The sequence below is a fragment of the Coregonus clupeaformis genome, unplaced genomic scaffold (genome assembly GCF_020615455.1).
Source record: "Coregonus clupeaformis isolate EN_2021a unplaced genomic scaffold, ASM2061545v1 scaf2288, whole genome shotgun sequence".
In the NCBI taxonomy this organism is placed as follows: domain Eukaryota; kingdom Metazoa; phylum Chordata; class Actinopteri; order Salmoniformes; family Salmonidae; genus Coregonus; species Coregonus clupeaformis.
Genome location: NW_025535742.1, coordinates 21,969 through 39,280, shown reverse-complemented (window position 1 = coordinate 39,280; position 17,312 = coordinate 21,969). Strand labels below are relative to the sequence as shown.

The window sequence follows — 17,312 nt, the reverse complement described above, 5'->3', positions numbered from 1 at the left end:
GAGCCAGACTCGATCTCCAGGTGCGTATACAGGCTCCTCACTGCGGTGGAGATCGGCGCTCGTCTTATGCCGACGGATGTCCCGCTGCAGATGAACGTGGGCAGCGTTCCATGTCTCCTCCGAGCGCCGCACCCACTCATCCACCACAGGGGCCTCGATTTGGCTCTCGTGCCAAGGTGCCAGAACCGGCTGGTACCCTAACACACACTGGAAAGGGGTTAGTTGGGTGGAGGAGTGGCGGAGAGAGTTCTGCGCCATCTCGGCCCACGGAACGTATCTCGCCCACTCCTCCGGCCGGCCCTGGCAATAAGACCTCAGAAACCTACCCACATCCTGGTTGACACGTTCAACCTGCCCATTACTCTCCGGGTGGTAACCCGAGGTAAGGCTCACCGAAACCCCCAACCGTTCCATAAAGGCTCTCCACACTCTGGAGGTGAACTGGGGGCCTCGATCAGACACTATATCCTCGGGGTACCCCGTGATGCCGGAAGACATGGGTAAACAGAGCCTCAGCGGTCTGTAGGGCAGTAGGGAGACCCGGCATGGGAAGGAGACGACAGGCCTTCGAGAACCGATCCACAACGACCAGGATGGTAGTATTCCCCTGTGAGGGGGAAGGTCTGTAACAAAGTCCACCGAGAGGTGGGACCAGGGTCGTTACGAACGGGCAGGGGTTGTAGCTTACCCCTGGGCAAATGTCTGGGCGCCTTACACTGGGCACACACCGAACAGGAGGAGACATAAACCCTCACATCCCTGGCTAACGTTGGCCACCAGTACTTAGTGCTAAGGCAGTGAACTGTCCGGCCGATACCTGGATGTCCAGAGCAGGGGGACGTATGAGCCCAATAAATGAGGCGATCGCGTACCTCGAGCGGAACGTATGTCCGACCCACTGGACACTGTGGAGGACTTGGGTCGGTGCGTAGCGCCCGCTCGATCTCTGCATCGACCTCCCATACCACCGGTGCCACCAGACAAGACTTTGGTAGTATGGGAGTGGGCTCAACGGACCTCTCCTCCGTGTCATACCGCCGAGACAGGGCATCTGCCTTCCCGTTCTGGGACCCAGGGATGTAAGTGATTTTAAACACAAACCGGGCTAGAAACATAGTCCAGCGGGCCTGGCGAGATTCAGTCTCCTAGCTGCCCGGATGTATTCCAGGTTACGGTGGTCCGTCAAAATGAGGAAAGGGTGTTGAGCCCCCTCAAGCCAATGCCTCCACACCTTTAGGGCCTGTACCACGGCTAACAGCTCCCTGTCCCCTACGTCATAATTCCCGCTCCGCCGGACTGAGTTTCTTAGAATAAAAGCACTGGGGCGGAGCTTAGGTGGTGTGCCAGACCGTTGTGAGAGGATGGCCCCAATACCGGCCTCGGACGCGTCTACCTCTACCTGGAATGGTAAAGCGGGATCCGGATGCGCCAACACCGGCGCCGAGGTAAATAGGTCCTTCAGTCTCCCAAAAGCCCTGTCCGCCTCAGCTGACCACCGCAAGCGCACCGGACCCCCCTTCAACAGAGACGTTATGGGAGCTGCCACCTGTCCAAAACCCCAGATAAACCTCCGGTAATAATTCGCAAAACCCAAGAACTGTTGCACCTCTTTCACAGTGGTTGGGGTTTGCCAATTACGCACAGCTGACACCCGGTCAACCTCCATCTTCACCCCTGACGCAGACAACTGATAACCCAAAAGGAGACCGACTTCTGAAAGAACAGACATTTCTCTGCCTTGACATATAGGTCATGCTCCAACAGTCTCCTCAACACTCGGCGCACCAGGGCTACATGCTCTGCTCGGGTAGAACTGTACACCAGAATATCGTCGATGTACCACGACTACTCCCTGCCCCTGCATGTCCCGGGAAAATCTCATTGACGAAGGATTGGAAGACTGAGGGAGCATTCATTAACCCATATGGCATGACGAGATACTCGTAATGACCGGAGGTCGTAGCTAAACGCTGTCTTCCATTCATCGCCCTCTCTAATGCGCACCAAGTTATATGCGCTCCTGAGATCCAATTTTGTGAAGAACTGAGCACCGTGTAATGATTCCGTCATAGTCGCAATCAGAGGAAGTGGATAGCTGTACTTCACCGTAATCTGATTGAGACCGCGGTAATCAATACACGGGCGCAGACCTCCATCCTTTTTCTTCACAAAAAAGAAGCTTGAGGAAGCGGGTGAAGTGGAGGCCCGTATGTATCCCTGTCTCAGAGACTCGGCGATGTAAGTTTCCATCGCCTTCCTCTCTTCTTGAGACAAGGGATACACATGGCTCCGCGGGAGGGCTGCTCCTAACTGGAGATCTATCGCACAATCCCCCTGTCTATGAGGCGGCAGCTGCGCCGCCCTAGTCTTACTAAACACTAGTGTCAAATCCTCATACTCGGGGGGAATGTGCAGTGCAGGCATTAGATTCGACTCTCCACCGAGGTCGCCCCTATGGAAACACCCAGACACAGCCCCTCACACTGAGCAGACCACCATTTAAGAGCTTTCTCTCGCCACGAAATAGTAGGATCATGGGTAATCAACCAGGGAAGCCCCAGCACCACCGGATTCGCAGGAGAGTCAATCAGATAGAGCTGAATCGTCTCCTCATGACCCCCCTGCACCTCCATCTTAAGGGGTGCTGTGACCTCCCTAATCAACCCAGATCCTAACGGACGGCTATCTAGGGCATGTACAGGGAAAGGCTTATCAACGGGAAGGAGGGGAATCCCTAATTCTACACAGAACTGGCGATCTACAAAGTTCCCAGCTGCGCCTGAATCGACTAGCGCCTTATGCTGGGAACGAGGTGCTACCTGTGGAAAACAGGCAAGGTTATGTGAACGACAGAAAGCTCTGGGTAAGTAGGGCGCCTACTCACCTGGGAGGACTCCCCAATGCGTGGCCTGCCTTCACCTCCACCGGGGGACCTTCCCCAACACCTAGCCGCGGTGTGCCCTCCACGGCCACAGTTGGTGCAGGGGACGGCCCCCCTCAGGTTCCTACTCCTCCTTTCTCTAGCGCCAGCACCTCCGAGCTCCATAGGGCTCGGCTCGGAGGTGCTGGAGGGTGAAATGGGCGACCCCCATCCGGGACGCCCACGGGTGGCGAGCAGGGTGTCCAACCGAATGGCCATGTCGACTAGTTGGTCAAACGTCAACATGGTATCCCTGCACGCCAACTCTCTTGGGACGTCCTCCCGGAGGCTACAACGGAAGTGGTCTATGAGGGCCCGCTCATTCCACCCTGCATCTGCCGCTAGAGTCCGGAACTCCAGGGCAAAATCCTGTGCGCTCCTCATCCCCTGTCGGAGGAAGAACAGACGCTCCCCCGCCGCCTTCCCTTCTGGTGGATGGTCGAACACGGCCCGGAAGCGGCGGGAGAACTCCGCATAAGTGATGGTAGCGGCGTCCATTCTCCTCCATTCGGTGTTGGCCCACTCCAACGCCTTGCCGGTGAGACAGGAGATGAGGGCGGAGACGCTCTCGTGTCCCGAGGGCGCCGGGTGTACGGTGGCGAGGTAGAGCTCCACCTGTAGCAGGAACCCTTGACACCCGGCAGCGGAGCCGTCGTACGCCCTCGGGAGCGAGAGCCGAATCCCACTGGGTTCCGGAATGTGAACAGGAGGACTGACCGATGTGGGGCGTGGGTACCCCGCTGCTTTCCCATCGGTGGAGAGTGTTCATCACCCGATCCAAGGCGTGCCCGATCTGGTTAATCCGGTCCTCCTGTCCACGAAGACGGTCCTCCATGACCTCTGTCAGCGCGGGTGCTCCTGCTGACTCCATGGTGTGATGTGGTATTCTGTCAGTAGCTGAGTGTAGATGCGGTGAGGAATCAAGCGCAGGAAACACGGGCGTTCGTCAACAGACTTTAGTCACAAAATAACAGCAGCAAACAGGCGAACAGCCAACCCAACCGGGAGGCAAAATAGACAGTACGCACAAAACACACAGTGCGTTAAAAGGCGATAGCGCACACAGTGCGGACTCTCGGAACAAACAACAATCCTGAGAGTAAATATCACAGACCAACAGCTTGACAAATAAACAATACCACATAACACCTGCCCCCACACACGAAAACTAAATAGGCAACCAAATCAAACACTAACAAGGGACAGGTGTACGAACAGACAAAACCAAACAAACATGAAACATCGAACGGTGGCAGCTAGTACTCCGGGGACGACGACCGCCGAAGCCTGCCCGAACAAGGAGGAGGAGCAGCCTCGGCCGAAACCGTGACACATGTTAGCGTGAGAGAAGTTTGAAGATCAAGAGACTGAATATGGTTAGCGACTTTTCTTACGTAGTTCTTACAGTTTTTGCTTCCTTCTTCCAGGCTAGCTCCAGTACCCCAGCCAGCACCCCAACACAACCCCCAGCAGCAACCCCATCCTCAGGCTCTACCCAGGGAGACCTGGACCTGTTCAGTGAGACTGGTGGTGGAGTTGGCATTAAGGGGGAGGACACCGGGGCCAAGAAACACCTCTCCAAGGACTCCATCCTGTCCCTGTATGGGAACAGCAGTATGCCTCAGATGCCCCAGCACCAGCAGGCCCCGCCTGGTAAGGAGAAATACAGACAAGCGTACACATGCACATACTGTACACTCATGCAGGGCTCTACACTGACCTTTTTTACAAGGAGCACATGTGCGCCTACGTTGAAAAAATGTAGGAGCACACAAAGACATTTAGGAGCACAATGACAAATATGAGGTTAACAAGCCGTTTTCTTTATAGTAATGAATCTGTGCTCAGTGTATTCTCCATGGCACTCAGGGGCTTCGGTACAGTGAAGTAATCATTACAACAATTATCATCTGGGGGAATTTTTTTTTAAAATCCAGGCGCACTTGTGCTCCTAAATTAATATTCCAGGTCGCACAGCAAAATATTTAGGCGCATATGCCAGTAAAATGGTCGCCCTGTCATGCATCATTTTGGGCATGTGCACGCAAACACAAGTGCATGCACACACACACACTCACACACACACACCAACCAATAACACAGAGGTTGGAAATGGTCCCCAACTGGCTCTGGGCTACATAGTGTAAATACCAAACACTTCTAAAGTAGCAAGTCACCAACCAAGTTGTTCAGTCACTTTCCCACTCTCTCAGTTTATCTGTGGCAAGCCGTCATAAAGGTTAACAGAACGTTTTATTTTGAAAGAAAGACAAACTGTGCAACCCTGTTCTCAGTATTTCTCCTCTCTTTCTCCACTCCAGCTGGTATATACATGAACCCCGCCCAGATGCAGTTTCCAGTAGGCATCCCCCAGCAGCAGGTCCCCACTGGCTACCAGGCCTTTCCTGGCATGGGCACGGGCATGCCCCCCACCACCGTCATGGGTGCCATGATGGCTCAGAGCGGAGCCGCCATGATGGGACCCAACACAGGCATGATGGTTGGCATGACGATGCCCAACGGTTTCATGGGACAAGCGCCTGCGGCCGGGATGGTTGGCATGGCTCCGAGGATGATGGGGGTACCCCAGGGGGGGATGCCCGCGGGTATGGTGCCCGCTCAGGGCATGCAGGGGATGTATGCCGTCCAGCCTGGGCAGCAGGGCCAGTGGAACATGGGACAGGTATGGTAGTTATTTTGTTGTCTCATTCTTTGGCATATTGTTTTTTTTCCCCTAGGAGTAAGCTTTGCATTTGAAGTATAAGATGGTTTAATGAGAATACAAGATCAGTATCTTTGGGAGTTAACTTAATTAGGTAATGTTACCATATTGCCATAACTATCCAATTTTCTGAGATCGATATAGATGCATTGGGGTAAGGGGTTTGATTTTGTATTAGGCAATATATTGTTTCCCTGACCCTGACACCTTTACCTTACTACTCGTCTCTCTCTTTCTTCCCCAGATGAACCAGCAGATGTCAGGGATGAGTCTGAACGGTGCCGGAGGGGGCATGGCCTTCGGTCAGCCTGCCTCCACCATGGGAGGCTGGGCCGCTTCACCCTCCGGTCAGACACTCAGCACACAGCTCTGGAAGTGACCCACCTGGAGGTCAAAGATCAGGGATTGGGGGTCAGGGCAGCGGAAGAGGGGGTCTCAACCAGGGGGTCCGAAATTCAACATCCAACCCCCCCAGCAACCTTACTATGAACTGATGCCCGTTCTCCAAATGTTACTGACCACTCTCCAACATCAAGCTTATCTGTCTCTGTTCGCATACTGAAGAGATGCATCCTTTCTTCAGGTAAGCACAGATCCATTGGTGATTGGACAGGTGAAAGCAAGGTGACGGTCTTATTACTCTGACCGGCCCAACCAAATCAGATCAGTGATTACTTAAAGGAAGGAAGCATTTCTGAAGTATTCAAACGGGGCACATCTCTCCCTCTCTTTGTCTCTTTCTGTCTATCTATCCCTCTGTCTTTCAGTCTCTCTTTTGTGAGTGAATTGGGCGTCATCATACATACACCATCATACGCAGGATGGCAGTCTGTGCCTGTTATGTGTTAGAAATCATAACTCTTTTAATTTTCCTTTTTGGAGAAAAAAAAATGAGCCCTGTAACACAACAATGACATCATCGACAACATATCGAAAAAGCTGCAGGACCAGTTACACAAGCTTTTATTGTATCATTATTATAAAAAAATATTATAGAGAATTAAAGAATAGTATTTAAACTTTGGGAGAAGACATGGCTATCATTTCTGTGAATACTGCTCTCCTATGTACAGCTCTGTATAACCTTATTTTAAAGTACCTGTGGTTCCCCTACAAAATAAAGTATGATAAACTGTGTCTGATGTGTGTTCTAGATTCTAGACTTCTGGGTTCTAGATTTTGCCATTAACAACATTCAAAGTCAATTCTACCAGAATACCTAAGAAGGTAAAGAAGTTTGCATTTAAAACATGTCTACTCCATGTATCTCTTTTTTCCAGGGGTAGGCTACAGACATGCAAATGTCAGGGTGGTATCATTCTTTAACCATCCTTTGCAGAGCTGGCAAGTTATATACACCACATTTACAGTATTACATAAGAGGGAAAATAGTCAAGTGGAGACAAGAGCTCCCTGTAAGTAGGCTAAATATTTGAAAGAATTCTGTTGATGGTGCAATATGGTAAAAAACATTTAAGAATAATTTTCTGAAAAATAACTGAATGAAGAAGAACTGAACTGGAGAGTTTGGTAGAAAAAACGAATTCCCAGTTGAGGAAAAGCGCAGGACATGATTTTAGCATGGTCCCTTTTGAGTGCATAAACTCGATATTCTACAATCAATTACAATATTCAGAGGACGACATATTCTTAACATTTTGGTATTGGCCAGCGTGTGACTCTCATGTGCTACACCTTCGGTTGTTGATGATCCACTTGAGGAGGAGAATACAGCGAAGGTGCCCGATTAAGAGCTCCGGGCCCGTCTATCCGACTGACGCTTCTCCCTCTCTGTACCATCGACGCTCCCTCCGCTGCTACTACCTTTCTGAACTGCCTCAACACCGTCAGCTGTGGAAACCATCCCCCAAGTCAAAACCAGCCAATGTCAGAATCCTACATTAGTTTTGTTTTTAAAGCGTATTTGAAATTCTCTTTAATGAAAAGTGCTATATAAAATAAATGTAGTATTATTAAACAGAGATAGAATTCCTGGTCACACTTTATTTGGATAGTCCTATATAAATAATCTACAGATGGGCATACTTTCAACAAACGATCTGTTGATAAGCAACTGCTTGCCAAGGTTAGGGTTAGTTTAGAATAAGGGTAAGGGTTACGTTTAGGGCTAATGTTAAGGGTTAAGGGTTAGTGGATAGTTAGTTGAAATGCTGACAGTTATTGAACATCTACAAACCATCCACTTGGGACTATCCAAATAAAGTGTAACCGAATTCCATTCGAAACCCTGCGTAATGGCATTCTGGACATAAAGAATTCCATCTCTATGCGACAGAGAGGGTCACAATGCCGACGCTTCGTATGGAACTCCAAAACCAGAGAGTTATGTTCAGAACTCTCAAGAAATCTTCAGTTATTGATCGACAAACAACGAGAGATACAGCATTATGGCAAGCTTTTCATTCATCCTCCCTGAAGACGGACATTATTCTATTAAGGACAACGCAGTTAACTCAGGTAAGAATCATTTAATTATTTCAGTCTTAAAACTAAAATATTAATTGATTTAATTCTTAGTGGAAAGGAAATATCTTCAAACTTAGAATAAGATGGCTGTAAAGGCTTTTGTTGTTAGTTACCAAGCAATGTAACCATGCAAAATGAATATTTACAGCTGTAAATGGTTTTACCTAGACCAAGTAAAATATGCAATGTCTCAATTATCTCTCCTTCCTCCCAAAGTGCGCACTTGTTCACTTCACTGAATTGAAAAGAAATGACTGGTATAAGAAATATGGTTGAAACTCCCACTAGCCTATGCCTCCACCAATCCAACGGTTTAAGATGTCTGGGAAGTAGAGAAGGAGTGCACACTTTAAGGAAATAGGAGATATTATTGGAACACACATTATTTGCCATGAGTGAAAAGGAAAATATCCATCCCTTTCTTATAATGCTAAAAATCTGTTTTGTTGATCCTGTGCTGTCATGGCGTTTCTTTCAGGGTGGATTTCAATGGTGACCCAACTCAACACCCTTGAAGGTCCAGAGTCAGAGAGTCAGAACATCCGTCAGAGCTTTGCAGAGATACTTGGCGACAAGTACCACTATGCGAATGCCATCAACAGCTCTCTGCTCTGGACTGTTGGGTACACCCCTACATTCCCCCAGATCTGAAAGGAAGAAGCTTCCCCTCTGTCGAGAGCTTCTTCCTGGATGAGTGGGAGCCACTGACATTCCAGCAGACTCCTCAGGTTCTGTCCACCAGTGTTTCCATCAAGGAAGACAACCTGAACCAGTCGTCTGCAGGCCTAGTATCTCAGGTTCTGTCCACCAGTGTTGCCATTATGGAGAATGACCTAATCCAGTCTGCTGCAGGCCTAGTGTCTCAGGTTCTGTCCACCAGTGTTTCCATTGTGGAGAATGATCTGATCCAGTCTGCTGCAGGCCTAGTATCTCAGGTTCTGTCCACCAGTGTTTCCATTGTGGAGAATGACCTGATCCAGTCTGCTGCAGGCCTAGTGTCTCAGGTTCTGTCCACAAGTGTTTCCATTGTGGAGAATGACCTGATCCAGTCTGCTGCAGGCCTAGTATCTCAGGTTCTGTCCACCAGTGTTTCCATTGTGGAGAATGACCTGATCCAGTCTGCTGCAGGCCTAGTGTCTCAGGTTCTGTCCACCAGTGTTTCCATTGCGGAGAATGACCTGATCCAGTCTGCTGCAGGCCTAGTGTCTCAGGTTCTGTCCACCAGTGTTTCCATTGTGGAGAATGACTTGATCCAGTCTGCTGCAGGCCTAGTATCTCAGGTTCTGTCCACCAGTGTTTCCATCGTGGAGAATGACCGGTTCCAGTCTGCTACAAATCTAGTGTCTCAGGATGAGGACTCAACCCTGAGAGCCTCCAACCAACCTGAGGTCCATGTGGCTGATGTGTCAACCAAGGGAAGTAGACTTACCATCACTATTTCTATGGGTTCAACCAAGAGTAGCCATGTTGCTTTACGTGAAGTTGATGCTAGTGCTACCAGCCTGGAGCAGTCTGCTGAGAAAATGTCTACCTCTACTACTGATGTCAACGACATCTCATCAACTGCTGCTGCCAAGAAGAAGAAGAGGTGTGGATTATTCTCATCTCTCTGGAGAGCTCTCAGGGGGAAGAACAAGAAGCCTGTAAGTAATAACTCATACTGTAATTCTATTTTGTACTTAACATAATCATTTATCAACTATTTTGATGCTAATATCCAGTGATAATGGCTGTCTGTAAAATAGGTTTTCTATATTTTATACCTTTCGTTTTTCAGGCTAAAGTGGCTTCCAAGAAAGAGGATGAAATCAACAAGGATGAGAGCCGCCTCACCTGCCACCACAACACTATACAGGGAGATCACTGATGCAGGCACCAACAATGGTGTTTCTATTTTCTCTCACACTTTTTCTTCATCCCCAATCCCCTTCCCACACCCCACCCATTTTATCTTCAATAAACCTTTTGTCGTTGCATTTGATTGTGTTTTGTCTTTGATTGGTATCACTGTCATTGATAAGGGCAGGGGTTTAGTAGTTCAACTACATGTCAATCAATCGCTGGTTAACTTTCAAACTCCGAAGGGAGACAACCGAGGCAAAGACGTAAGCAGGAGGGCAACTGTGACCTTCAGAAATGTGCAAAGATGTGAACAGTTTGTAACAATGTAACAACGCTAATGCAATCAGTTATCTCCACATTTTCTGGAGAATAACATGCATTCTCGCTCAGGGCCTCTAGATGGAGTAGCAAGCACAATTCTGAGGGTTCCCCTCATAATGCTTTTATCAGCTGTTGGATATGGGGATATTCCCATATTAGGAATTCCTGTGGGAGATTTATACCATGAAATCCTGCAGCGCCCGCAAGGTCCCCCCTGCTCAAGAAAGCACATATACAGGCCCGTCTGAAGTTTGCCAATGAACATCTGAATTATTCAGAGAAGAACTGGGTGAAAGTGTTGTGGTCAGATGAGACCAAAATCAAGCTCTTTGGCATCAACTCAACTTGCCGTGTTTGGAGGAGGAGGAATGCTGCCTATGACCCCAAGAACACCATCCCCACCGTCAAACATGGAGGTGGGAAACATTATGCTTTGGGGGTGTTTTTCTGCTAAGGGGACAGGACAACTTCACTGCATCAAAGGGACGATGGACGGGGCCATGTACCGTCAAATCTTGAGTGAGAACCTCCTTCCCTCAGCCAGGGCATTGAAAATGGGTCGTGGATGGGTATTCCAGCATGACAATGACCCAAAATACACAGCCAAGGCAACAAAGGAGTGGCTCAAGAAGAAGCACATTAAGGTCCTGGAGTGGCCTAGCCAGTCTCCAGACCTTAATCCCATGAAAATCTGTGGAGGGAGCTGAAGGTTCGAGTTGCCAAACGTCAGCCTCGAAACCTTAATAACTTGGAGAAGATCTGCAAAGAGGAGTGGGACAAAATACCTCCTGAGATGTGTGCAAACCTTGTGGCCAACTACAAGAAACATCTGACCTCTGTGATTGCCAACAAGGGTTTTGCCACCAAGTACTAAGTCATGTTTTGCAGAGGGGTCAAATACTTATTTCCCTCATTGAAATGCAAATCAATTCATACCATTTTTGACATGCGTTTTTCTGAATTTTTTTGTTGTTATTCTGTCTCTCACTGTTCAAATAAACCTACCATTAAAATTATAGACTTGTCATGTCTTTGTCAGTGGGCAAACGTACAAAATCAGCAGGGGATCAATTACTTTTTTCCCTCACTGTACATGCACAACATATTACCTATATGTCTACATCTCAATGATGGCTCAGTTGATAGAGCATGTCGCTTGCACCGCCAAGGTTGTGCGTTCGTTTCCCATGGAGGACCAGTGGAAGAAAAAAATATATATACAGTTGAAGTCGGAAGTTTACATCTTAGTCAAATACATTTAAACTCAGTTTTTCACAATTCCTGACATTTAATCCTATTAAAAATTCCCTGTTTTAGGTCAGTTAAGATCACCACTTTATTTTAAGAATGTGACATTTCAGAATAATAGTAGAGTGATTTATTTCAGCTTTTATTTATTTAATCACATTCCCAGTTGGTCAGAAGTTTACATACACTCAATTAGTATTTGGTAGCATTGCCTTTAAATTGTTTAACTTGGGTCAAACGTTTGGGTAGCCTTCCACAAGCTTCCCACAATAAGTTGGGTGAATTTTGGCCCATTCCTCCTGACGGAGCTGGTGTAACTGAGTCAGGTTTGTAGGCCTCCTTGCTCGCACACGCTTTTTCAGTTCTGTCCACATGTTCTGTAGGATTGAGGTCAGGGCTTTGCGATGGCCACTCCAATACCTTGACTTTGTTCTCATTTGCGACCAAGGTTTAACTTCCTGACTGATGTCTTGAGATATTGCTTCAAAATATCCACATCATTTTCCTTCCTCATGATGCCATCTATTTTGTGAAGTGCACCAGTCCCTCCTGCAGCAAAAGCACCCCCACAGCATGATGCTGCCACCCCCGTGCTTCACGGTTGGGATGGTGTTTTTCAGCTTGCAAGCCACCCCATTTTTCCTCCAAACATAACGATGGTCATTATGGCCAAACAGTTCTATTTTTGTTTCATCAGACCAGAGGACATTTCTCTAAAAAGTATGATCTTTGTCCCCATGTGCAGTTGCAAACCGTAGTCTGGCTTTTATGGTGGTTTTGGAGCGGTGGCATCTTCCTTGCTGAGCGGCCTGTCAGGTTATGTCGATATAGGACTTGTTTTACTGTGGATATAGATACTTTTGTACCTGTTTCCTCCAGCATCTTCACAAGGTCCTTTGCTGTTGTTCTGGGATTGATTTGCACTTTTCGCATCAAAGTATGTTCATCTTTAGGAGACAGAACGCGTCTCTTTCCTGAGCAGTATGACGGCTGCGTGGTCCCATGGTGTTTATACTTGCATACTATTGTTTGTACAGATGAACGTGGTACTTTCAGGCGTTTGGAAATTGCTCCCAAGGATGAACCAGACTTGTGGAGGTCTACAATTTTTTTCTGAGGTCTTGGCTGATTTTCTTTTGATTTTCCCATGATGTCAAGCAAAGATGCACTGAGTTTGAAGGTAGGCCTTGAAATACATCCACAGGTATACCTCCAGTTGACGCAAATTATGTCAATTAGCCTATCAGAAGCTTCTAAAGCCATGACATACTTTTCTGGAATTTTCCAAGCTGTTTAAAGGCACAGTCAACTTAGTGTATGTAAACTTCTGACCCACTGGAATTGTGATACAGTGAATTATAAGTGAAATAATCTGTCCGTAAACAATTGTTGGAAAAATGACTTGTGTCATGCACAAAGTAGATGTCCTAACCTATTTACCAAAACTATAGTTTGTTAAGAAGAAATGTGTGGAGTGGTTGAAAAACAAGTTTTAATGACTCCAACCTAAGTGTATGTAAACTTCTGACTTCAACTGTATATATATATATATATATATATATGTGTGTATATCCATCCATGCATGCAGGCCAGTGCATGTTAGCGTGAGAGAAGTTTGAAGATTAAGAGACTGAATATGGTTAGCGACTTTTCTTACGTAGTTCTTACAGTTTTTGCTTCCTTCTTCCAGGCTAGCTCCAGTACCCCAGCCAGCACCCCAACACAACCCCCAGCAGCAACCCCATCCTCAGGCTCTACCCAGGAGACCTGGACCTGTTCAGTGAGACTGGTGGTGGAGTTGGCATTAAAGGGAGGACACCGGGGCCAAGAAACACCTCTCCAAGGACTCCATCCTGTCCCTGTATGGGAACACCAGTATGCCTCAGATGCCCCAGCACCAGCAGGCCCCGCCTGGTAAGGAGAAATACAGACAAGCGTACACATGCACATACTGTACACTCATGCAGGGCTCTACACTGACCTTTTTAACAAGGAGCACATGTGCGCCTAAGTTGAAAAATGTAGGAGCACACAAAGACATTTAGGAGCACAATGACAAATATGAGGTTAACAAGCCGTTTTCTTTATAGTAATGAATCTGTGCTCAGTGTATTCTCCATGGCACTCAGGGGCTTTGGTACAGTGAAGTACTCATTACAACAATCATCATCTGGGGAATTTTTTTTAAATCCAGGCGCACTTGTGCTCCTAAATTAATATTCCAGGTCGCACAGCAAAATATTTAGGCGCATATGCCAGTAAAATGGTCGCCCTGTCATGCATCATTTTGGGCATGTGCACGCAAACACAAGTGCATGCACACACACACACACACACACACTCACACACACACACCAACCAATAACACAGAGGTTGGAAATGGTCCCCAACTGGCTCTGGGCTATATAGTGTAAATACCAAACACTTCTAAACAAGTCACCAACCAAGTTGTTCAGTCACTTTCCCACTCTCTCCAGTTTATCTGTGGCAAGCCGTCATAAAAGGTTAACAGAACGTTTTATTTTGAAAGAAAGACAAACTGTGCAACCCTGTTCTCAGTATTTCTCCTCTCTTTCTCCACTCCAGCTGGTATATACATGAACCCCGCCCAGATGCAGTTTCAAGTAGGCATCCCCAGCAGCAGGTCCCCACTGGCTACCAGGCCTTTCCTGGCATGGGCACGGGCATGCCCCCCACCACCGTCATGGGTGCCATGATGGCTCAGAGCGAAGCCGCCATGATGGGACCCAACACAGGCATGATGGTTGGCATGACGATGCCCAACGGTTTCATGGGACAAGCGCCTGAGGCCGGGATGGTTAGCATGGCTCCGAGGATGATGGGGGTACCCCAGGGGGGGATGCCCGCGGGTATGGTGCCCGCTCAGGGCATGCAGGGGATGTATGCCGTCCAGCCTGGGCAGCAGGGCCAGTGGAACATGGGACAGATATGGTAGTTATTTTGTTGTCTCGTTCTTTGGCATATTGGGGTTTTCCCCTAGGAGTAAGCTTTGCATTTGAAGTATAAGATGGTTTAATGAGAATACAAGATCAGTATCTTTGGGAGTTAACTTAATTAGGTAATGTTACCATATTTCCATAACTATCCAATTTTCTGAGATCGATATAGATGCATTGGGGTAAGGGGTTTGATCTTGTATTAGGCAATATTGTGTTTCCCTGACCCTGACACCTTTACCTTACTACTCGTCTCTCTCTTTCTTCCCCAGATGAACCAGCAGATGTCAGGGATGAGTCTGAATGGTGCCGGGGGGGGCATGGCCTTCGGTCAGCCTGCCTCCACCATGGGAGGCTGGGCCGCTTCACCCTCCGGTCAGACACTCAGCACACAGCTCTGGAAGTGACCCACCTGGAGGTCAAAGATCAGGGATTGGGGGTCAGGGCAGCGGAAGAGGGGGTCTCAACCAGGGGGTCCGAAATTCAACATCCAACCCCCCAGCAACCTTACTATGAACTGATGCCCGTTCTCCAACTGTTACTGACCACTCTCCAACATCAAGCTTATCTGTCTCTGTTCGCATACTGAAGAGATGCATCCTTTCTTCAGGTAAGCACAGATCCATTGGTGATTGGACAGGTGAAAGCAAGGTGACGGTCTTATTACTCTGACCGGCCCAACCAAATCAGATCAGTGATTACTTCAAGGAAGGAAGCATTTCTGAAGTATTCAAATGGGGCACATCTCTCTCTACTTTGTCTCTTTCTGTCTATCTATCCCTCTGTCTTTCAGTCTCTCTTTTTGTGAGTGAATTCGGGCGTCATCATACATACACCATCATACGCAGGATGGCAGTCTGTGCCTGTTATGTGTTAGAAATCATAACTCTTTTAATTTTCCTTTTTTGGAGAAAAAAAAAATGAGCCCTGTAACACAACAATGACATCATCGACAACATATCGAAAAAGCTGCAGGACCAGTTACACAAGCTTTTATTGTATCATTATTATATAAAATTATTATAGAGAATTAAAGAATAGTATTTAAACTTTGGGAGAAGACATGGCTATCATTTCTGTGAATACTGCTCTCCTATGTACAGCTCTGTATAACCTTCTTTTAAAGTACCTGTGGTTCCCCTACAAAATAAAGTATGATAAACTGTGTCTGATGTGTGTTCTAGATTCTAGACTTCTGGGTTCTAGATTTTGCCATTAACAACATTCAAAGTCAATTCTACCAGAACACCTAAGAAGGTAAATAAGTTTGCATTTAAAACATGTCTACTCCATGTATCTCTTTTTTCCAGGGGTAGGCTACAGACATGCAAATGTCAGGGTGGTATCATTCTTTAACCATCCTTTGCAGAGCTGGCAAGTTATATACACCACATTTACAGTATTACATAAGAGGGAAAATTGTCACGGGGAGACAAGAGTTCCCTATAAGCAGGCTAAATATTTGAAAGAATTCTGTTGATGGTGCAATATGGTAAAAAAACATTTAAGAATAATTTTCTGAAAAATAACTGAATGAAGAAGAACTGAACTGGAGAGGTTGGTAGAAAAAACGAATTCCCAGTTGAGGAAAAGCGCGGTGTAATATTTATGTGTGTCAGCATACTGAATTGTAATTGGATGCATTATACTGTCATATCATACTGTGCTATGATTGGTTAAGACCACCCAGGTGGTGAGGTCATTCTAAAGATGATCATGGCCAGAGACACATGGACATGCCAGTTATAGCTAGTTAATAAAGAGCTACGTTTATAAATATCCTGTTGTCCTGCATTTTATTATTTTGTACAAAGCATACAAAACAAGACATGGTGTCAGAGTAAAAGGACTAAAAGATGGATTTTGCTGGAGTTCCTTCACCTCGAATGGATTGGGGGTCTACAAATTTACCCAATGCATGGCGTAAGTTCAAACAGCATGTGGAGCTGATGTTCACGGGTCCTCTGAAGGAAAGAGGAGAAGAGGAAAAGTGCAGCTACCTGCTCCTCTGGATCGGTGAAAAAGGGAGAGACATTTACAACACATGGACACTTACCGAGGCTGAATCAAAGGTACTGAAAACATACTACGATCGTTTTGAAGCATATGTTGTGCCAAAGACCAATACAATTTTCGCTAGGTACAAATTCCATGAGAAAGTACAAGGCGCTAGCGAATCGTTTGAACAGTTTGTCACTGAGCTGCGTCTGCTTGTGAAAGACTGTGATTATGCAAACAAGGATGAGATGGTCAGGGACCGTATTGTATTTGGAATACACTCACCGCGAGTGAGAGAGAAACTTTTGAATGTTGGATCAGAGTTAACGCTGGACAAAGCTATCGACATAGCCAGATCTCACGAGCTAGCACAGGTTCAGATGAAAACCATTTCAGGCGGCAGCACGAGCGCATCACGTGAACAAGCAGTGCACGCAGTCAGGCAGACATCAAAGCACACCTCCAGTGCCCAGAGAGCATGTTTCAGAACGGAGACAGACAGAAGGGTCATTCTACAGATTCGGTGCCTTTTGTGATTGAGGAGGATGAAACAATGAACATTAAAATCTTAAGCTTTTTTTTATTTGATGTGACAAAGTAATGTGTGTACTTGATAGAAAATACCTTTTCCCATCTCAATGTAGAGTATTAAGTTATTATTCTGTATTATTTTCTCAAACAAGTCCCAATTTAATTCAACCCCGTCACAGTCATTTTGTTATTCAACTATTCATTTTTCCAATAAGCTTGATCAGCTTCTGGCATAATCTCACAGTTTAGATGTCCCTTGTAAATAATGGCATATTGTAATTAAAGA

General features: G+C 46.8%; 2 protein-coding genes across 2 annotated transcripts; both read left to right on the top strand.

Moving 5' to 3' along the window:
* Positions 1-4,293: 4,293 nt before the first annotated feature.
* Positions 4,294-6,021, top strand: LOC121532527 (stromal membrane-associated protein 1-like). The gene is made up of 3 exons (XM_041838332.2): positions 4,294-4,573; positions 5,242-5,603; positions 5,887-6,021. Exons 1-3 carry the CDS (start codon positions 4,294-4,296, stop codon positions 6,019-6,021), a joined length of 777 nt encoding a protein of 258 aa, XP_041694266.2.
* An 8,322-nt stretch (positions 6,022-14,343) lies between these two features.
* On the top strand, positions 14,344-15,231 carry LOC123488430 (stromal membrane-associated protein 1-like). Its single transcript, XM_045219340.1, has 2 exons — positions 14,344-14,487; positions 14,770-15,231. Exons 1-2 carry the CDS (start codon positions 14,356-14,358, stop codon positions 14,902-14,904), a joined length of 267 nt encoding a protein of 88 aa, XP_045075275.1. The 5' UTR covers positions 14,344-14,355; the 3' UTR covers positions 14,905-15,231.
* Positions 15,232-17,312: the final 2,081 nt, after the last annotated feature.

Coding starts and splice junctions, on each gene's coding strand:
- LOC121532527 (XM_041838332.2), top strand. CDS start 4,294: ATGGTTAGCGACTTTTCTTACGTAGTTCTTACAGTTTTTGCTTCCTTC. Junction 4,574..5,241: donor GCACCAGCAGGCCCCGCCTG/GTAAGGAGAAAT, acceptor TCTCCACTCCAG/CTGGTATATACATGAACCCC. Junction 5,604..5,886: donor GCCAGTGGAACATGGGACAG/GTATGGTAGTTA, acceptor TTTCTTCCCCAG/ATGAACCAGCAGATGTCAGG.
- LOC123488430 (XM_045219340.1), top strand. CDS start 14,356: ATGGTTAGCATGGCTCCGAGGATGATGGGGGTACCCCAGGGGGGGATG. Junction 14,488..14,769: donor GCCAGTGGAACATGGGACAG/ATATGGTAGTTA, acceptor TTTCTTCCCCAG/ATGAACCAGCAGATGTCAGG.